This window comes from Sitophilus oryzae, unplaced genomic scaffold (assembly GCF_002938485.1).
Source record: "Sitophilus oryzae breed Bouriz unplaced genomic scaffold, Soryzae_2.0 scaffold_1624_pilon_pilon, whole genome shotgun sequence".
Classification (NCBI taxonomy): Eukaryota; Metazoa; Arthropoda; class Insecta; order Coleoptera; family Curculionidae; genus Sitophilus; species Sitophilus oryzae.
Window position 1 is genome coordinate 388,889 of NW_022146308.1, and position 23,252 is coordinate 412,140.

Here is a 23,252-nt window from a genome sequence, read left to right on the forward strand (position 1 = left end):
GGCCACTGAAAACTTACAATGGCTATAATTTTTAAACCAAAAAAGAGATCAAAAAAATAAAAAATACCGTTTCTATAATATCGAGGGGGAATACATATGACGTATTTTTTGAACCACCCCGATCTACCCCTTAGGCGGCAACCCTACTCACTTGAAAATCTTAAATGGCAACACCCCACTTGTGGCGCCTTTTTGGAAAGCCCATGAAAAATGCTAAATGATTCAAGGCAAGTTGATTTAGATTTTATTTATTTTAACACCTTAAATAATAGTCCTAGAGCCAAAACAAAGATAATAATTCTCCTACGAATTTTTTGTCTTAACTATAATTTTCTTTAAGCAAATTCAAAAATTAAATTATTTTTTCTGTAGCTCTAAGTATTAAAAATATTTATATTAGAGAATTGACCAATTTAATATATATTTTTTGTAAGATTTATAAGAGACAAGCTGGGATCCGGCTAACTTCGTACCGCTTAATATGGAAGTGAGATGAAGTGAAAGTTTTTTGTCAATATTGTGGTAGGAATGATCATCTAAATGATGATCATAAAGATTTTAGGGTGAAATTGAAAAACTACCTCCTTACACCAAAAATTAGGTGGACATTAATGAAAAAAGTAATTTTTGCAGCATAAGTTACAAATTAGGACCGAGCTAAAGCGATTTTTTAAACTACTCCGACCACCCCTAGGTGCCACCCCCTCACTTCTAATCTCATCAATGCCATTTTGAAACCATTGTCATTTTGAAGCTAAAAATAAAAAATGTAGATAATAAAAAGGCAACGAAAAGATGTTTTACTAATCGTTCAGCCTAATTTTGAGATAACGCAAATTCTTCCTTATCATCTATTTTTTTACTTTCAACAAACAGGAATCTTAAAACGGAATATCTTTGCGTTTTTGCACTGTCTTCTATCGATTTTCAATCGTTTGCAAATTTAGTGGTATTTTAAACCTTTATTTGATTCGCTTATTTGAAAGAAAAATGGTTTATACTGTGGAAGAAAGAATTCAAATAGTTTTTTTTATGGTGCTGAAGGTATGTGCTATTTGAGCCGTGCTTTCAATAAGACAAATCGGACAAAAACGTAAGTCACGTTTATGTTAGAGATTTGATTCTAAAGTTCCAATAAACTGGATCGGTTAAAAATAAAAAAAGGACAGGGTCCAGGGTGCTGAATGAAGAACTGCAGATGGAAGTTATTGGTCAGGTATCGGCCAATCCAGAAGCATCAACACGCCAGTTGGCATCAATCACAGGTATACCTCGAACAACTGTCAGAAGAGTATTGAGAATGCACAAATTCCATCCCTACAAAATTAAGATTCTGCAGGAACTTGGTGACGACGATCCAGATAGAAGGATTCAGTTCTGTGAACTAATGACGGAGGAAATTCGAATTGAACCTTCACTCACTAAAAATATTTGTTTTAGTGATGAGTGCTCATTTTTTTTAAACGGAAATATGAATAAGCAGAACTGCAGATACTGGAGCGAAGAGAATCCGCATATTGTTGTTGAAGAAGACACCCAACATCGTCAAAAGCTCAATGTTTGGTGCGGAATACTAGACGATAAAATTATAGGTCCATTTTTCATCGACGAAAATTTGACTGTGATGGTTATGTGGAAATGCTGAACATTTTGCGGTTGAAAATCAAAGAGATTTGGAAGGAAAGTTAATTATTAATGAAGACCTCATACACTTTCAGCAAGATGGAGCCAACCAGGTTCGTTGCAAGAATTGCGGCAGAGGATATCTGAAGCATGTCGAAATATTCCAAGAGACTTTCCAAAAAGTGAGAGAAGGATTTGAAAATCGTTTGTATTTTTGTATGGAACAAAACGGCTGTCATTTTGAGCAATTGTTAAAATAAATTATCATTTTAAATTTCTTTCAAATTGTTACACCTACATTTCTTATCTCTGCTTTCCTGTAATTACGTTGAAGTCTGTATGACCATCGTTTAGTAATTTCAATTAGCTTTCCAAAGAAGTGTCACAGCTGGGGTATCGCTATCTTGAGATTAGAAGTGAGAGGGTGGCACCTAGGGGTGGGTCGGGGTGGTTTGAAAAATATTTCATTTGCCCCATTTAGATGGGTCCCAATTTGTAACTTATGCTGAAAAAATCGCTTTTTTTATTATTGTCCACCTAATTTTTCGTGTAAGGAGTAGTTTTTCAATTTCACCCTAAAAACTTTATGATCATCGTTTAGCATTTTTCACGGGCTTTCCAAAAAGACGCCACAAGTGGGGTGTTGCCATTTAAGATTTTCAAGTGAGTAGGGGTGCCGCCTAAGGGGTAGGTCAGGGTGGTTCAAAAAATACGTCATATGTATTCCCCCTCGATATTATAGAAACAGTATTTTTTATTTTTTTTATATCTTTTTTGATTTAAAAATTATAGCCATTGTAAGTTTTCAGTAGCCCATCCTGTATAAAAGCTCATGCAAAGGTTTTTTTTGTTACATCCATCTTGCCGAAACCGCTTCACCAAGCTTGATGATTCTTTTTTTAAATGAAAGGTACATATGTCTAGATTTGTTATGAAGTATTTTTATATTGTTTAATGGCTATTTCTTTGTGTAAATGACTAAATACTAAAATATACCTGAACAACACCTACACACAATACCTCCAGAAATAAATTATTTGTCATTGTCAGTGGTGTGTCAGTTATTTTAGGGGGTCAAATCATACCGCCAGCTTTAGATACATAAATATTAGCACAAAGGTTCGTTTAAATGACATTAGTGATTAGTGAATTAGCTACGCAAAGCGATTTTAGGAAATTCATCCTCTTGGAGTGTAAAATTATGTCGAACAATTTGTTGTATGAAAATTCCTTACTATCTGGTCTAGAAGAAAGAATTTCAAAAGATTTTTTAAATTCTTCAACCGAATGGGTAAATTTAGTAAAAATTTATATAAACCTTCGTGATCTCTGGATTATGCCCATAAAAATTTGCACAAGGAATCATTTAAAAGACATGAGCTAATTATTTGGACATAGCGAATTTATGAAATTCATGCCCTTAGGGAGTAGAATAAGGAATAAATGTTTGCTGTATATCTAGAAGTATAACATTTTATACAAGGGTTTGTTTAGTGACATCAATAATATGAACGAAATATTTCTTCTTCAAATCATCCTTCTAGGAAAAACAAATAAGGCATAAAGAGTATATTATTAGTGCTCTTATTCTATGTTGCAATATTATCAAGAAATTATGGTTTTTAGCTAAAAACTAAAAAAAAAGTTTTTCGTAATCATGTTTCTGACAAACATAAATAGTGAAATAATTATGTACCCTCTAGGATAGAACCCCACCTATGGTCCCATATAAACTGCATTACTATAATAAATAGCTCTGACATATAAAGTTTTCAATTGAATATTTGAAGTTTTCAATTGTCGCTTTTCTTGATATACTCCCCTGATTTTTTTTATTTTTCAAGAGCACTAATACACTCTTCTCACTTAAAGAATCATCAAGATTGGTGAAGCGGTTTCGGCAGGATGGATGTAACAAAAAAAACCTTTGAGCTTTTATATATGTATGGATGGATTCTTTAATTTCAGCGCTATAACCCGCTAAAATTGACAACAATTAATTACCAAAATACAGTTGTACCATTGCACCGATATGCCAAAACTACTTGTACCGTTAGAAACGTGTTAAACTGTACCTCCCAAAAATTCTAACTTGACCATGAAAGACTCATTTTTCGTCCGACCTTTAAACGATGGGATGAGGCAACAGATTCACTTTTCGGTGTATAAAAAAAGAATTTGCAAATGCAGACCTCATATCGATCTGTGATTCGGTACAAGAAACTTATTATCAGAAGATGAAATCATTTGTAAGTAGATTTTGCAATAGCATTCATTCTTTTCTGCATTTTTTTATATCCGTTATGATTTTTTTCCGAAATTAAATATTTTTTTTAATAGTGTCAAAAAATAGCTATTTTTTATACAAGACCATAAAATGGTATTTAATCATCGACAGAAAAGATTTTAGAAAAAATTTCGGGAGACGTTAATCCAATAATTTTGTCGTCGTGTATAAAACAATATTTTTTTCCATAGCGAGTTACGTTTTAAAAGAAATTCAGAAATTATTATTTCAAGGAATTTATTACGAGTAGAAAAGATATTGTGCTGTGTTGGCGTTGGTTTCTATGTAATTTGACAAATAAATAAAGCTGTCTCTTTAGTTGTCAGTTTTGAGTCAATATTTTTTAATTCTCTTTCGTGTCGATTGCTGATTGAATTATATAATAGCTCAAAACGAAATAAGTACATTGCCAACCAATGACTAAAGAATATAAGGATATGTAACGCCCCCATACGGGCTGCAGCAGAATTTGTGACCTTTTTTTTTGTTTTGGTGGCAAACAATGAGTCATCATTTGGTCACCAGCGACAATTTTAGCGGTTTTTAATAGTTTGTGAGTAGTAAACTTTGTATAAACTTTATTATAATGGTGATTAGTTGTTCAGCTTTCAAGTGTAAAAGAGCGGCGATAAGAAAGAGCCAGGAGTTACGTTTCATAGGTAAATAAACAGTCCACTCCAACCTTTTAGCGTTTTCTTATTGAATTCGATAATTATTCTTCAATTTCAATTAATATCTATATGTACTTGATATGTACTATACGTCGATACTAGTTTTGTACCTTTTGTTAACATTTTAATACGTTTTTTTCGTAATTAATTAGGCGTAGTCAAAACAATTATCAAAAAATATAAATATTGCTTCAAACAGCTAGGTTAACAAAAATATGTGCCACGGCACTGTTTGATGGCATTGTCACAATTTGATCTTGGATTCTTTAGTCATTGTTGCCAACAGATATTCAGGCTGAGGCGACAAACGCCATATCCAAACTACTTCCATTTAAATCCCGAATAACTTTTCAAAAATGGAAGCAATTAAAAAACTTGAATAATTCGGTTATTTTGAACTTATTTGAAAAACGGTAAAGAGGAAATATGTTTCTTTTATCGAGATCTACCAGCCCTGACAATATTTGCACTTATTTAAGACTCACCAGGTATATTTATCAGTAGTTTTTTTCTCTATTTTTAATAATTCTTTTTAACAAAATCTGATGTGGTCCCTATATTTACAGTTAAAATAAACATTAAAGAAGGTCTGGTACAAAAGAGTCAAATATGCTGGTATATGGAACACACAGAATCCAAAATAAAAAAATTAGTTAAAGAAGAGTAATTTCTAACTTAAAAAATTAATTTAAATTAAATTGGTTTGCATCCACCCTTATTTTTTTGTAATCTCTTGGATATCCTAACTATAGCTTAGATATTACCCTTATATATGTATTAAGAATATATAAACAAGGGTATTACATTATGTATTAATGCACCACTAACCACTATATATGGAGTTAATCCATTTTCTGATCCATATTCTTCTTTTACGTCCGAGTTTTACGTAATAAGCTTTCTGTAAATTCTATTGTCGAAATTTTGGCAATTTGAAATACTGCCTTACGCACTGTCGTCATTTTGAATCAACTAGCGAAAGCTTTTTCGTATGAAATGTGTGAACTCGGAATATGTTTTCAAATCAGTTAAATTCCTGTGACTTAATTTACAAAAATCATTTCATAGATAAATATATCGTTTAAAAAATAATACTAAAAGTCTGAAACAAGTGAAACAATGCTTCTTGTCGAATGTAAAATTTTATATTCTTTTAAAGGCATGTCTTAGTTTGATCTGATATGTAAGTAGTTTAAATGGAGTACATAGGAGACACAACCTTACTTTTAGCGATTTTGTCAAAAGTTAAAAAAATCAGTACGATTTCCTATATTTACCACTCAAAATAAAAGTGATGATATAAAACTGATTTTTACAAGAAATTTCTTGTAAAATCACTACTTTTAGAATGTTTATAGCATTGTGGAAAAATAAAAATATTTAGAGTAGCTCTGATTTTCCCAATTATTTTTATTTCTATTTTTATTTTGTTTTCAGTTCTCAAAAAATCTCAAAAAATCTTCAAAAATTTATAAAATAGATCTGAAAAAAGTACGACAATTAATTGTTATGTGTAAAATTTTATGTTCTTTAAAAATAAGTTAATAAGAATCAATATTTATTATTTTCAGGTTGTAGCCTTTGCTTTGGTAGCTGTCGTCTACTCAGCTACCACACCCATTCCCATCATCAGTCAAAACCAAGACAGCAGTCCAGACGGTTCTTTTTCGAACTCCTTCGAATCAGGAAACGGGATTCAAGCCCAAGCTTCCGGAATACTGAAGAATCCCGGAGTTAAAGACGCCGAAGCTTCCGAGATTCAAGGTTCCTTCTCCTATACCGCCGAAGATGGTACTCCCATCCAAGTAAACTACATTGCTAATGAACTTGGGTAGGTTATTTCTTCTATTTTTGTTCTTTGTCCAATAATAAGTGACTGTCCTGTGCGGGAGACGCTGCCACACTGTAAGACCTATTGTGTGTATCCTCTTTCTACACTCACAGGCACGAAAAACGGGCATCTTAAAATTTTGATGAATTTTAAAGTTAAATATATTTTGTGATGCCGATTTTGATGATTTTTTAAGCAACATGTAGCTAAATTATTTGAGTTTTTCGATCTCTTTCTAAAAAATTAAAGTTCTGTCAATTGTACGAGAGAAACAAAATATTGATATTTTGGTGAAGGTTTGATTGTAAATACTATCCTGTAGAATATATTAAGACTGCAAGGAATTCACAAATCATTTACGTCAAGTACGTAATTTTTCGATAGTTTGTTTATTGGTTGATCTCAATAGCTTTATTTTTCTTGGAGATATTTGCTTTTGAAGAAAACACTAACATTTTTTTCGTAATTTCTACATTAAAACCTTTGCTTTTACCTTTACTTGTACCTTTGCTTTTAGGCTTAGCCAACAGACCTAGTATGTTGTGGTCCCGTGAAAGCAGGCCTTCTTGACATAATATTATTTGCTTCGTTTAATCATCTTCTTACAGTCCGTTTACTTACATGTACGTTCTTAAGTGCAATTCATTACAAATGTGAAAAGCTGACAAACGGCGGTTTTTTAGTGATAAACTTACAATAAGTCGATCGTATGGATTTGAAGTTTTTATACGAAGATATCTGGGTGTCTAGCATATGAACTTGTCTCAAGGAAGCGACTGCACTGTACTTCGTGCACCCCTAAATCTGTTAACGAGGTAATTTTGATCTCTATCATCTTCTATTAAAGCAGCTATAGCGGATACAACTTCTGGACTTAAAACCATCTTTGCTAAGGCCTGACATCATCCAACAGACTGCCTAACATCCAACAGACAATAAAAATATGATTTTTCAATAACAGTGACTTTACATAAACTATAAACACTATTTCATAGGTATGTTAACTTGGACCAAAAGCAAAGGCATGATTTTAATGTAAAAATTACTAAAAAATGTTCGTGTCTTCTTCAGAATATCTCCAAAATAAAAAAAAAAAACTAATGAGATAAACCAAAAATAAATAGTTGAAAAAAGATGGACCTAGATGAAAAAATGATTTTCAAATTCCTTGGTTTATTAACATATTCCGCAAGGTGTTCCAAACTTTCACCAACTGCACGGGATTCAAGCCCAAACTAAAAACAAGCCCACTAAAAACAACATTTTGTGTTCCCTCGTATAACTGTGAGATGGGAACTCTCATTTTTAATTGGAAAGGTATTTATTATATTTTTATTATTTTTCCAGATTCCAAGCTCAAGGAAACCATCTTCCCGTTCCACCAGTAGACACCAACACCCCACCCACTCCACCACCAATTCCAGCAGCTATCCAGAGGGCACTTGACTGGATCGCAGCTCATCCTATTCCAGAGTTGCAAAACTAAGTACAAAATTTGTTAGGAAACCAAAAAGATATTTTTGTAATACAAAAAAAAAATAATATAATTTAAAATATATATTTCTTTTTGTTTTAATTATCCAGTAATTTGAAGAAGGCGTCCATTCTTCTCAAAGAGACCCCATTTATAAATTAAAAACAGAAGAAAAAACTCAAAGTCTCGGTCTCATCTTTTATATTAAACTAAACTCTGACACGTGTTTTGCTCATACGAGCATCATCAGATAAAAATACAATAATTTTACAATTAAAAATAAGTTACACTATACACGTTCACATTCTACGTTTTAAAATAACACTGAAAGCACATAATCCTATTTGTAAAATTCAAATCTTATTTCTAAAATACGAACGCACCCAAGGCAGAAAAAACTTGATTGCCACTTATTTATTGAAAAAGTTTATTATCAAAGATATTAATCATATACAGGGTCCGGCAATAGTGCGTCGGGCATCTGTAGCTCCTAGAATAAAAAACTTGAGAATTTTGTTTAAGTGCAAACCTAAAGTATGTACCAGGATGTATTTCAGGAAAATATTTTAACTTCTATAGGGTGGCTCAAAAAAGTGTGAGTGGACCTGGATGATTTTTTTTAAATGGAACACCCTGTATATTATTGCATTTTTGGCTTCCTTTCAGATCACGTTACATAACCCTAAGATATGAATAAATATATTTAGATAGTTTCAAAGATATTAAAAAATAAATCAAAAATATATATTTTTCAGCCCTTCTTAAAAAAAATTATTAAAAATACAAGAACTTTTCTGAAATCAAAACTACATTAGGTATTTGCATTAGATGGTCTGTTCTTACTTTGCTATAAATATGAAAATCTTAAATTATACAGGATGTTCAAAATTCTACGCCAAACTTACTAAAATATAAAATAATTTTTCTTCGTTTTTTTAAATGGAACACCCTGTATATTATTTTTTCAATAGACGGAGAATTAAAAAATGAAAATTTTTTTGTATTTCAAAATTTTGAACGGTTTCGCAGATATTTGCGGTTTTATATTTCATATGGCATTTCCACAGTAAATTTTTATCAAAGCCAACCAATGATTTTTCTCTCATATTTTACCATTGAAAGCGCCATATGAAATAATAACTGCGTGTATTTGCGAAATCGTTAAGAATTTTGAAATACTCTAAATACAAAAAATGTTCATTTTTTTACTCTCCATCTAATAGAAAAATAATATACAGGGTGTTCCATTTAAAAAAACAAAGATAAAATATTTTATATTTTAGAAAGTTTGGCCTAGAATATTGAACATCCTGTATGATTTACGATTATCATATTTATAGCAAAGTGAGAACAGACCATCTAATGTAAATATCTAATATAGTTTTGATTTCAGGACAGTTTTTATATTTTTAATAATTTTTTTAAGAAGGGCTGAAAAATATATATTTTTGATTTATTTTTTAATATCTCTGAAACTATCGAAACATATCTTGGGGTTATGTAAAGTGATCTGAAAGGAAGCCAAAAATGCAATAATATACAGGGTGTTCCATTTAAAAAAAATCATCCAGGTCCACTCACACTTTTTTGAGCCACCCTATAGAAGTTAAAATATTTTCCCGAAATACATCCTGGTACATACTTTAGGTCTGCACTTAAACAAAATTCTCAAGTTTTTTATTCTAGGAGCTACAGATGCCCGACGCACTATTGCCGGACCCTGTATACACTTATTTATTGAAAAAGTTTATTATCAAAGATATTAATAATATATACAGGGTAATGCAATAGTGCGTCGGGCATATGTAGCTCCTAGAATAAAAAGCTTGGAAATTTTGTTTAAGTGTAAACCTAAAGTATGTACGAGGATGTATTTCAGGAAAATATTTTAACTTCTATAGGGTGGCTCAAAAAAGTGTGCGTAGATCGGGATAATTTCTTTTAAATGGGACACCTTGTTTATTATTGTATTTTTGGCTTCCGTTCAGGCCACTTTACATAATCCTATGATATGAGTAAATATTTTTCGATAGTTTCAGAGATATTAATAAATAAATAAAAAATCTATATTTTCAGCCTTTCTTAAAAAAAATATTAAAAATACTAGAACTGTCCTGAAACCAAAACTATATTAGGTATTTCCATTAGATAGTCTAAACTTACTTTGCTATAAATATCGCAGTCTTAAATCATACAGGATGTTCAAAATTCTACGCCGAACTTTCTAAAATATAAAATATTTTTTCTTTGTTTTTTTTAATGGAACGCCCTGTATATTATTTTTTAGTAGATGGAGAATTAAAAAATGAACATTTCTTGTATTTAAAGTACTTCGAAATTTTTAATGGTTTCGCAGATACATGCAGTATTTCTTCATATGGCTCTTTGAATGGTAAAATACGAGAGAAAAATTATTGGGTGGCTTTGATAAAAATTTACTGTAGAAAATGCCACATGAAATATAAAACCGCAAATATCTGCGAAAGAAAAAATTCTCCATCTGCTGAAAAAATAATATACAGGGTGTTCCATTTAAAATAACGAAGAAAAATTATTTTAAATTTTAGAAAGTTATGTGTAGAATTTTTAACGTCCTGTATGATTTACGATTACCATATTTATAGTAAAATAAGTAAAGACCATCTAAACTAAATACCTAATGTAGTTTTGATTACAGTTGATTACATTGCAGTTCTTGTATTTTTAATATTGTTTTTTTAAGAAAAGCTGAAAAATATATATTTTTTTATTTATTTATTAATATTTCTGAAACTATCTAAATATGTTTACTCATATCCTAGGATTATGTAAAGTGGTCTGAAGGGAAGCCAAAAATGCAATAATATACAGGGTGTTCCATTTAAAAAAAATCATCCTAATCCACTCACACTTTTTGGGCCACCCTATAGAAGTTAAAATATTTTCCTGAAATACATCTTAGTACATACTTTAGGTTTGCACTTAAACAAAATTTCCATGTTTTTTATTCAAGGAGCTATAGATGCCCGGCCCACTATTGCCGGTCCCTGTATATTTTGTTTTGTTTACATATTTAAGTTTCATCTTACGTGCTTTATGTGAAAAATCTCTGCTGTGATACTATTCTTTTATAAAAGAAAAGAAAAACGTATATTTTTCAAGGATCTGATGTATTTTAATTAATTATAAAATTAATTAAAAAAAATAAAAATTATAAAAAAATTAATTTAGAAGAGCATGTTACATTACAAAATGATAACCTATTTGTAAAATGTAACCTATTTGAATAAATTAGTGAAGACACACCTTATTATTTTCTAAATATCATGGCCACCTGTTTTTAGCCAATAATTTATATATCAACTGTTCTTTTATTGTTGTTACTCTCTAGCTCTAGGGGTTTAGCAAATACAAGCTCTGTATGGCTATATTTCATAAATGGCATCTAATTTGAAATTTAAAAATTACGATTCATAATGAATTGAAATTGTTTGTAATACATTGGTATCGACATAAGATTTTTTTTGCTTTTCTTTTTCTGTCTGAGAATCTACAAGTTTTGACTTTGATATTTATGAAATCCGCATATTTTTCAATATAAAAAATTTCTATTTTTCAATACTACAGTGTTAAAAGTAGATAAGGGATACTTGCATATAAGGAGCGACCAACAATGAATGAATTATTAGTTATTTTATTGTTTTTTCATTATCTTCTTGAAAGTTTACAAGTTTTGGCTTTGTAATTTATAAAATCGACATATTTTTCAATACTCTAGTGTTCAACATAGAAAAGGAATACTTATACAGGGTGTCCCAATATTCCGTAGATATAGAACACAATTTACCTCTATACAAAAGTGCTTCGTTTGTCCGCTAGAGGACATCAAACTTTAAAAAATTAAACGCATTTTTTCAGATATTTTAAGAACCGTTATTCCGATTTGAATGAGATTTTGGGTGCAGGCATATTTTGGTTATCCCCTTAGTTATATTTTTGCTAACTGCTCTAACATTTGACTTACACAAAATTCAAGAAAAAGTACGGGAAGGGTGAAAACTGTCCCCACCCCTATATAAATTTTAGTATATATTTTCTTTTCGTAAAATGGTCCCTCTAGTATTTACTACATTTTTTGTCTCTTGTAAAAAATCGCCACTGTGCATACTTTTTGAAGAAAAAAAATATTTTTTCAAAACTAACTTTCAAAAAATGTTTTTTGTCACATTAAGTTATGGAGGCGCATCAAACTTATTATGCCTTAATAATGCAGTTGGCGAAAATATGAAATTTTATTAGTATTTTTCTTTGTTTTGTATTTTCAAATATCTCTAAAATGGTCCAGTTATTTTACTTTAAATAAAATTAAATTACTTTTTTGGTTAAATTTTCAGATACCACTAGATTTTTTTGACTTTTCGTTCATCTAAGTCGAAAAAAAATCAAATATTTTTTCGAGAAATTCAAAATTTTCAATATTTTTTTTGGGTGGGGGGAGGCTTATAAACATGTTCCCGGAACTCTCAAGTCGTAAAATTAAAAAAAAACGATTATAAAATGAAAAAGCTTGATTTTCATGCATCCGTTGTCCGACGATACGTTGATACGATATTAATTTTATTGGTGGAATTTAAAGACTTTGATTGGTTAGAAAATAACGCAGTTTTTAAATTTATTGCATTTTCATGCCTCCGTTTATCGGATATAAGTTGGTTATTTTATATTTTCGTTTCCAGAACGATTTTGCTATTTTACTTACTTATATTTTTATTATTGTTAGATTAAATTTGTCAAAAAAGTGTCTAAACGTCCGTTATCGTATGAACGGGTCCGTTGACGGGCTGAAGTAAAATATTTACGGATGAAAAGTGGCGCGAAAACGCTATGACCAATCAGAGCACCGTCGGACCAACGTATAACGGATGCATGAAAATCAAGCTTAAATGCACAAAAACAAAGAAGTTAAATTAAAAAATATTAATTTTATTAAACAATTTATTTTTGTACATGGCACAAAACCCAGTAGAAACATATTATATACAAAGAATTATAACACAGGCCTTTATTGTAAGCACAAAGTCCATCGAACTAGAACTTCCTGGAGGATGGTTCTTCCTGTTCTGGATGAGCCGCGTTCCATTCCAGGGCACGCAAAATGGCTACCGGGATGGGTGGAGGTGTGGGTGCGATGGGCAGATGAGATCCTTGAGCTTGGAACCCATTTTCGTCTGCTATGTACTGTATCAGTATTGGAGATCCTAAAAGAAAATATGCAATCTCCAAATATCAATGACTAAAAGAATACAAGGACACGTAACGCCCATATACGGGCTGCAGCAGAATTTGTGTTGTTAGACCCCATTTTTAGAGGAACGGATGTGTTATCAGCGACAATTTTAGCGATTTTTAATAGTTTTGTGTAGTGAACTTTGTATAAACTTTATTATAATGGTGAATTGTTCAGCTTTCAAGTGTAAATGCCGCAACGATAAGAAGAGATGAGTACGTAGGATGTTACGTTTCATAGGTAAATAAACAGTCCACTCTACCTTATTAGTGTTTTTTTATTAAATTTAATAATTATTATTCTTCTAACATTTTATGTACTTGATATGTGCTATACGTCGATACTAGTTTGGTACCTTTTGTTAACATTTTAATACGTTTTTTGTAAATAATTAGTATGTTACCACCTAAATAAGCAGCGTACACCACAGGCGCAGTCAAAAAAATTATCAAAAATATTATTTTCTCTTCAAGCAGCTAAGTTAAGAAAAATGTGTGGAGGAAGTTGTTGAGAGGTATAGTAACAATTTGGTCTCGGGTGTTATTGGTATTGTTTAGTCATTGTTATAAATAAAATAAACTCGGGTTAGTTGCATCTAGGGTTTCAATACGTCCGGATTTACAGAAATATGTTTAAATTTTTCTGGTGTCTTGGGTTAGCCGGTAAAAAGAAAGAATGACGGGAAATCTGACGGGAATAACAACTTATCTTTGTGAAATATTTTAATCGCCGAATATCCAGAAACATTTCGAGACAAGCGACAAAGGCCCCCATGATATAGAAGAATAGAGGAAAAATATATTTTGGGCTGGATGAATACCATGATAGTAATCCATGCCTACTTATGCAGTAGTAGCTTGGTATACAAAACTAAAGCAACGTAAATGCAAAACCTGTGCAAAATACAGAGACTGGCATGCATCTGTGTAACAGGAGTCATGAGAATATGAAAACCTGCCCAAAAGTAGCAAGGAGAAACACAAAAGCACGTCAGCGCTGAGGGCGCCGAGACGACAACCATTCGTGCATAAACTTTGGTACGATTACTATAGGACTATCCCTACCGATAATCAGGTCACACCCACGACCGAGATGGAACCTTGGAAAGGCCAACTGGGAAAAATTTTCTGAACAACTGGACTATACCCTACATTGGATTCCTCCAGTTAGCAAAAACTACGAACGGTTTGTGGGAGCGGTTATTAGCTCAGCGAAGGTGGCCATTCCTAGGAGATATCGTAAGGAATATATACCTGGATGGAACGAAACTTGTAATGATTTATACGCAGAATTTCTTGAAAGCGGAGATCGCGAAATAGCTGACGATCTATTACACAACATCAATATATATAGACGCCAAAAATGGACAGAAACTGTTGAAAATCTTGACTTCAAAAAATCAAGTCGACAGGCATGGTCTCTGCTGCGTAAGCTCGGACGCGCCAAGCCTTTTGAACGCGGAGATGATAGAGTATCACCTAACAGTGTTGCTGCTCCTATAGTCGTTACGTCCAGAGCCCCTCGAGATCGAACACATATAACTAAAGTTAAAAGAGAACTCAAGGCCCTGAGGGAAGCCTGCGCTGCAGACTCCGAGTATTCGAGAGATATTAAAATTGGCGAAATCACAACGGCTCTAAAAGAAATTAAATTGAGAAAAGCACCAGGATTTGATGGGATCCACCCAGAGTTCCTCAAACATTGTGGACCCTATACGAAGCAATTGCTGGCAAAATTTTTCACGAACATCTTTCGCACAGGACATATTCCTCACTCACTTAAGCGTACAAAAATCATTGCAATACTAAAACCAGGGAAAACAAGTGATGGGCCAGAGAACTGCCGTCCCATCGCCCTGCTAAGTATGGTTTATAAACTGTTCGAGAGAGTGCTACTCAACAGAATCAGTCAAAGAATTTTAGACAGCATTACCATTGAATAAGCAGGCTTTCGCCCGCATCGTAGCTGCACAGATCAAGTCTTATCACTGACAACATTTATAGAGGCCGGATTTCAAAAGAAACATGTAGTCGCTGCCGCATTTATAGACCTGACAGCAGCATATGACACCGTCTGGAGACAGGGCCTAATATATAAACTCACTCGCGTCATTCCTTGTGTAAGAATATCCAACCTCATTAACAATATGCTGTCAAATAGAACATTCCAGGTTATAATGGGGAATAACAGAAGCAAAACTATGAAACTGAATGACGGTCTTCCTCAGGGGTCGGTTCTTGCCCCCATACTTTTCAGTCTATACATCGCGGACATGCCTGCAACTGAATCACGAAAATTTGGTTATGCAGACGACTAGACATTGGCAACGGCGCACAAGAGGATGGAGGATGCTGAAGTTGTACTTACCAGAGACATAGCAACCATTAGCGAGTATTTTAAAACATGGAGACTCCAACCAAGTATCGTAAACACTGAAGTATCTGCCTTTCATCTTAATAATAAGATGGCAAAGAGAGAATTGCGAGTGTACATGGGCAACAAACTACTCACTCACAATAAACATCCAAAATATCTCGGACTTACTCTGGATAGGACGCTTACATTTAAAGAACACTTGACAAGAATGACGGCAAAGTTATTACACGTAACAACATACTTCAAAAATTATGTGGCACAACTTGGGGCTCATGAGCATCCACCCTGAGATCCTTGAGATTTTGGAGTATCCTCTAGCAGAATACTGTGCTCCAGTGTGGCTTAATAGCAAACACACCCGTATGGTTGATACTCAATTAAACCAAACTATGCGCACTATATCAGGGACAATTCGACCAACACCTACAATATGGCTGCCCACTCTTAACAACATAGCTCCTCCCAATTTGCGCCGAGAACATGCCTTGGTCAGAGAGTTTACTAAAATAATGAATAACCCTCAGCTGCAGGTCCATGATGACGTACCACACAACCAGGGAAATCGACTACGATCAAGACACCCTCCTTTGAAGACTGCACATGAGCTGCACCAAAATAATTTTGATATAAATGAGCAATGGAGAGAGAAATGGGAAAATGAGGCAGCTCCAATGTACCATGGTCTACCGTACGTTATTAATGAACCTGCAGTATTCGACCTTCCCCGTCGAACATGGACAACTCTTAACCGCATCAGAACTAACTGCGGAAGATGTGCCGACTCTCTAAATAGGTGGGGAAAAGTCCCTTCAGCCGCATGCGACTGTGGAGCTGACAGGCAGACTGTCAAACATATAGTGCAAGACTGCCCAATAAGAGCATAGGTATATGGGCAACTCAGAAGATTTCCTTATGGCTATTCAGGAGGCAATTGATTATATACGAAGACTGGATATCTGTTTATGAGACAAATTAGCCTATTTTTTTGTTGTGTATGTTCTTTTTTCTTTGTTTATGCAGTTTTTTTTATCTACATATTTTTTTTGTTGTTTATGCAGTTTTTTTATATACATTTTTTTTGTTGTTTATACCATTCTGTGTCCTATAACTTAAGATACTGTGATGTAAGCCATACGCTAAATAAAAAAAATAAAATTTGGTACGATTGATATGGAGATGGAGAACTAACCTCAGTAAAACCGTTTTAGATACTGGATTTTGTAAAAAAGGCCTGAAACTGTATGATGATTTATAACTCAAGAAAGGGGGACACAATAGATCTATAAGATCGCGGTATACAATCTCCACCGACATCTACATCTACCATATATAATTAAAAAAAAGTATAAATTTACCATCGGGTGCAGTGTACTGAAATGAACCTTGTACTTCCTCCGCTTCAGCGTCTTTGTTTCCGGCATTTTTCAAATGTCCAGTCTCCTGGACTGCTATACCGTTACCAGTTTCGTACGAGGATTTGTAGGTACCGTCAAAGTTGACTTCGACATCTTGACTGACGATTGGTATGGGTTCCCTTCCGGTTAGTTGAGCTGCCTGAGCAACACCCACTATGCTCGCTATCGTTATCTAAATAAAATGTTTTAACATAATTATAATATGTATAAGAAGACGTCGAACGCGTAAATTACTACGTTTCTATGAAACACCGTTATTGAAGCTTAAATATGCAGCATCTTTGGATTTGTTAACACAAAAAAAAATCATATTTCTACAGGGTCCGGCAATAGTACGTCGGGCATCTGTAGCTCTTAGAATAAAAAACTTTGAAATTTGGTTTAAGTGCAAACCTAAAGTATGAACTAGGATGTATTTTAGGAAAATATTTTAACTTCTATAGAGTGGCTCGAAAAAGTGTGAGTGGATCGGGATGATTTTTTTTTAAATGGAACACCCTGAATATTATTGCATTTTTGGCTTCCTTTCAGATCACTTTTATAATCTTAAGATATGAGTAAATATGTTTTGATAGTTTCAGAGATATTACTAAATAAATAAAAAATATTTTTTTTTCAGTCTTTCTAAAAAAGTTATTAAAAATAGAAGAACTGTCCTGAAATCAAAACTATATTAGGTATTTACTTTAGATGTTCTGGGCTTAAACTTGTTAAAAATAGGGTTATTGTAAATCATACAAGATGTTCAAAATTCTACGCCAAACTTTCTAAAATATAAAATAATATTTCTTGTTTTTTTTTTAATTGAATACCTATGTGAATGAACACCATGAACATGTTATTTTTTCAATAGATGGAGAATTAAAAAATGAACATTTTTTGTATTTAGAGTATTTCAAAATTTTTAACGGTTTTGCATATATTCGTGGGTATTTTACCGTTGAAAGAGCCACTATGAAATAATACTGCCGTAGGGGTATCTGTGATATCATTAAAAATTTTGAAATACTTTAAATACAAGAAATGTTTATTTTATCAAAGCAAACCTTTGATGGAGGGAACTCACAATCTTTAAGTTGTTTATTTAATTTTTTTTATGCTTAAAAAGCAAGGGGGGCGACATGTTTCGGGAATTTAAAAGGTATTAATTAAAAGGTATTACCCTTCTTGAAGAGTTATATAATTTAAGGTTAAAATGAATGAGTTGTTTTAAATGTTAACGGCTCTAATTGGTTTTATTGATTCTGAGTGGTTGTACTTCCTAAGTGACTTTTGCCTTTGGGCCTGAAGATGGGAATATTTTCAATTCCCGAAACATGGCGCCCCCCTTGCTTTTTTAAGCATTAAAAAAATTTAAAATAAACAACTTAAAGATTGTGAGTTATTGTCCTTTAACCTTCCTTCAAAGGTTTGCTTTGATAATATGTACTCACACTGGGTTAGAGAACGTTTAGTGATGTCTATTTTTTTAACTCTCCATCTAATAAGAAAATAATATTCAGGGCTTTCCATTAAAAAAAAACAAAGAAATTATTTTATATTTCAGAAAGTTTGCCGCAGAATTTTAAACACCCTGTATTATTTACGATAACCATATTTATAGCAAAGTAAGTACAGACCATCTAAAGTAAATACCTAATATAGTTTTGATTTCAGGACAGTTCTTGTATTTTTAATAATTTTTTTAAGAAGGTTGAAAAAATATATTTTTTATTTATTTATTAATATCTCTGAAACTATTGAAATATCTTTACCCATATCATAGGATTATGTAAAATGATCTGAAAGGAAGCCAAAAATACAATAATATACAGGATATCCAATTTAAAAAAAAAACTCCCAATCCACTCACCCTTTTTTGAGCCACCCTATAGAAGTTAAAATATTTTCCTGAAATACATCCTTGTACATACTTTAGGTTTGCCCTTAAACAAAAACTCCAGGTTTTTTTATTTTAGGAGCTACTAACGCAATATTGCCGGAAACTGAATAAAAAAATAATATAATTCTGAAACCACGAATACTATTATTGACTGAAATGCATTTTATTCAAATCTATCTATTTTATATTTAAAAAAAATATATAATTTTTATTATGTAACATATTTAATACTTCCTTAACGTACGTACATTCATTTATGATATTTTTGCTACAGACGCAACATACGCAATAAATTTGAATAAAAAAAAACTTTTACTCACCAGCCAAATCATGTTCCGTTAATGACAACACAAAGACAGTACAATACAAAGCCATCCTGATGCCCTCTCGCATATTTATACGCTGCAAGGAAAAGTAAATACCATTCACGAGAAGATGAACTTAAACGATGAATAAAAAAAGGTCTCTTTAGCATAATATTCGCCTAGAAGATAAAACTTCGATTAAATGGCGATTCTCTCATAATTTTTCCATCGAAAAATGTCGGGTAAGGAGTAAAATGTCTGCTCTTGAGTTCAGATAACGATCGGTACAAAGTTTTTATAGCAAAGGAATAATTAAAATGGCTTTTCCGTCTATAAGTAATTATCTTGTTGTAGGTTGTAATGAAGTTATTACAAAATTAAAGATATCTACTCAACAGCACGAAAAACGAGCACCTTAAAATTTTAATGTATTTTGAAGTTTTATACAAGGTGTCCCAAAAATAAGTGCAAGTATTTTAAGGGGTGGTAGATCTCGATAAGAGAAACATATTTTCTCTTTATCGTTTTTCAAATAAGTCCAAAATAACGGAGTTGTTTTACTTTGAACATTTCCAAAAAAAATATTGTTTGCTAAAATTTTGAGACGCACCAAATTTTTTCTGGATTTTCTTCCTTGTAAATTTAACCTACTACCTATGTTGCCATATTATGAAGAAATTATTTTTTTTAAATAAAAACTAAAAAAATCCCAAAAAAAATTTCGAAAAATTTCGAATTTTGCAAAAAAAATTTCGCGGAAAAAACTTCATAGGCGGGTTTCTGGGGTCGAACTATACTACCAGTTAAAATACTTGCACTTATTTCTCGGAAACCCTGTATATTGTATTCTAGTCAGACCTGCAACAAGTCACTTTTAAAAAGACAAGTCATTTCTAAAATCAAAATGATTTAAATCTTAAGTCAAATTCAACATAAAGTTCAAATGATTTAAGTCTAGAGTCCATTTTACTAGTCGAAAAAGTAGCAAAATAAGCGTTCGGCATTTAACGTTTTACGTAAAACTGGCTAAGTATTTTTACACAAATGAAGAAGGAAATTAAAGATAAAGGATTATACTATATCTATATTATTATAGCACACTCTTAGATAACTTCTTCATTTTCAAGATTCTGATGGTCAAACATCAAGAAAATATACCTTATGTTTGGACTAAATTTTCTCGAAAATAAAGAGATAATTTAAAATTCCGTTACAATAAGGAAATAGACTGAAGTTTTGTGATTACAGTGATATATAATTTATATGGTTTGTTTTTTGTAACAAATTGCTCCCTATTTTATGGCAAGCTTTCAGATGGAGCGGACCGTCCGCGCGGATGTTTTTTTCAAGATAGCTCATCCGGACGGAGCAAACGCGACCCATGTGAAATTGTTCATATAAACTCATGGTACTTGCTCGAAGTCGCGGACGCTCCGCTCCATCTGAAAGCGCTGTAAAATCGTCGATGTTGACTGTTCGCTATTTCGTGCTCAATAGATATTAAAGGTAATCGACTTAATCGTTCTTGTGTCATACCTGATCTCAGGTAATTCTCAATTATTTTGAGTTTAGAAAAACTTCCCTATCCGGTTGCCACTGAAACCGGCAGCGTTAATAAGATTCTTATGGAGATGTAAATATTTGGAAAGTTTCCAATCAGATCGTGAATTTTTAAATATTTTAGTGTTTGTTTTGGACAACTGAAGTTTTCGGCATTATCTGGTGGTATTTGAGCAATTAGAGCTAAATCTCGTCCCGAAGCTCTAGGCCATTAATATCATGTTTGTTTCCGTCCGTTAAATGGAAATAAAGATCCATACAATGCTTTGTTATTTCCTCTCGGTTGATATTCCTGAGAACTGTGAAGTCGTATAAAAACGAAAAATAGTCCGAGTGAGCTTTTAACAGGTCAAACCTTTCCTGGAGAGCCTCATGGATTGTATCCAGGACAACAAAGAAAAATTCGATTTTAAACTTTTCCTGTGGATCTAAAATTGGCTCATCCACTGATTCATACAAAAACTGTCTAGTTTTTTTTCTGGGACGAGCTCTATTGTCATTAGTAAAAACTGCTTCAATTTCCAGATCTTCTGCCAGCTCTGCAGCATCCACTAATATTTGTCTGAAATGGTCGTCAGTCCGATGATGTCGAGTTTCTCATTCTGAAGCAGTTTACTAGTTGCATTATTTATACTGTTGGAAATTTCGTACCGAAAATGACAATTTTTCCAAAATGTAGTAGTGCCGTACCGAATTTGGTCAAAATGTAACAAAATTTAATAGAATAGAATTAGAATTTGGTCAATTGCACCGCAACGGCCGCCCTCAAATTTGGCCGACTGGAGCAACTGCTCCTCTGCTCCACCCCTCAGGACGGCCCTGTTGTGGTTGTAACGTCGTCGATAGCTGCGACAGCTTAACCACTGTTTTGTCGTTGGAAAGTGGTCCGTGTGAGCGTAGCCTAAACTAGTATCATATTATTAATTTATTGTAGGTACAGATGCGGAATAGAACCACTTAAAACAAAACAATTTATTTTCAGAATAACCAATATAACAAACAATAAAAAAATTAACATAAAAGCATAAATAACATAAAAACACCACTTATATTAAATTAAGTTTTGTGGTTCTTTCTACAGGATGACCCATTTTCGCGTGTTTTACAGTGTTTATCGTTTATGAGCAGAAGTACAAAGATGTGATTTTCACATTACTATGCTACTTTTTTATGAAACTAAAAATGGTACACATATTTGTCCTAGCCCCCTTAGTTCCTGAAATACAGGGCGAAATTGTTGCATTTTTCGACTCCCTTATATCTCGGCCATTATAACTTATCGAAAAGGTGAAAATCGAGCTCCATAAAAATTTCCAAGTAAAATTCAGTGGCGCAAATAAAACCAAGATTCAAAATTACTCTAAATAAATAAATAAATAAATAAATGCCTTTATTGTCAAAAAATTTTACAATTTGTAGACAAAAGTAAAGTAAACAAACAAAGTAAACAAACAAACAAAAGAGAATACAAAACATTATACAAATTACATTGTCAGTCTTATTGTTTAAAATAAACATTTATAAATGTTTACAATGTCAAAGAATAAAAAAATATAAATAAGATTCAAAAATTTTTAGTAAATTTATAGTAAATATCAATGAACTCTAAATAAATTCATATCGATGTCATTGGTAAATATAGTAATAGCAAACATTAGACCAGTGTTTACAAGATCAAATTCGATTATCAAAATATAAGTCATTTACGGCGTAGAAAGCCTTGTCTAGTAAATAAGATTTCAACGCTTTGCGAAATGAAAAAAATGATGTTATGAATTTGATTTCAAATGGCAGGTCATTGTGCATATTTTTCGAGTTGTATGATATTGAACTTTTAACTAACTCTGAGCGTGGGATAGGTAGATAAAGATCTTGCTCCGCGTTCATGAGTGGATAAGTGTGAGATGGTCTTTCTTGAGAATCTGATACATGCTTACGGCAAACGTATTCAAATATAAATAAGGAAGGAAGAGTTAATATTTTTAATTTTTGAAAAAAGTCCTGGCAATGAGTTCTGCTGTTTAGTCCCAGTGAATATCGAACTCTTCTGGAGCTTAAAAATGCGGTCAAATTGAGTCGCACAACACGTACCCCAGAATGGAAGAGCATATCTGAGGAGCGACTCAAAAAGTGCATAATAAACAGTTCTAACCACTGACAAGTTAAGCTCCTTAGAAACAGATTTTAATGCAAAACAGGCAGAACTTTTTTCGAGAAAGCGTCGATATGCATGTCCCATTTCAGAGAATTGTCTACAACAAACCCTAAGAATTTTACAGATTTTACGACGTCAATGGTGGTGTTGTTAAGTACAAAAGGCTGCAGCGAGTTTTTAAACGACAAAGCTTTAGTTTTAGAAATGTTGAGACTCATGCAGGAGGTTCGAATCGCACCAAGATTTAATGGTGATTAAGTCATTTGATATAATCCTACGAAGTGCCGTGACATTCTTGTTGCTTCAAGTGAAGCTAGTGTCGTCCGTAAAAAGACATTATTTTACCACTGATGTTTATGTTAGCAATATCGTTAATAAAATGAAGAAACAAAACAGGGCCTAGTACT

At 32.6% G+C, this 23,252-nt stretch overlaps 2 protein-coding genes across 2 annotated transcripts; one reads left to right on the forward strand and one right to left on the reverse strand.

Annotated features, from left to right (window-relative positions):
- Nucleotides 1-2,703: 2,703 nt before the first annotated feature.
- On the forward strand, nt 2,704-7,917 carry LOC115880452 (endocuticle structural glycoprotein SgAbd-8-like). The gene is made up of 4 exons (XM_030897658.1): nt 2,704-2,742; nt 3,592-3,872; nt 6,153-6,412; nt 7,760-7,917. Exons 2-4 carry the CDS (start codon nt 3,861-3,863, stop codon nt 7,896-7,898), a joined length of 411 nt encoding a protein of 136 aa, XP_030753518.1. The 5' UTR covers nt 2,704-2,742; nt 3,592-3,860; the 3' UTR covers nt 7,899-7,917.
- A 4,929-nt stretch (nt 7,918-12,846) lies between these two features.
- LOC115880451 (endocuticle structural glycoprotein SgAbd-2-like) lies at nt 12,847-19,215 on the reverse strand. Its single transcript, XM_030897656.1, has 3 exons — nt 19,146-19,215; nt 16,884-17,115; nt 12,847-13,123 (listed from the first exon to the last, which is right to left on the reverse strand). The coding sequence occupies exons 1-3, from the start codon at nt 19,155-19,157 to the stop codon at nt 12,954-12,956; spliced, it is 414 nt and encodes a 137-aa protein (XP_030753516.1). The 5' UTR covers nt 19,158-19,215; the 3' UTR covers nt 12,847-12,953.
- Between the last annotated feature and the right edge of the window lie 4,037 nt (nt 19,216-23,252).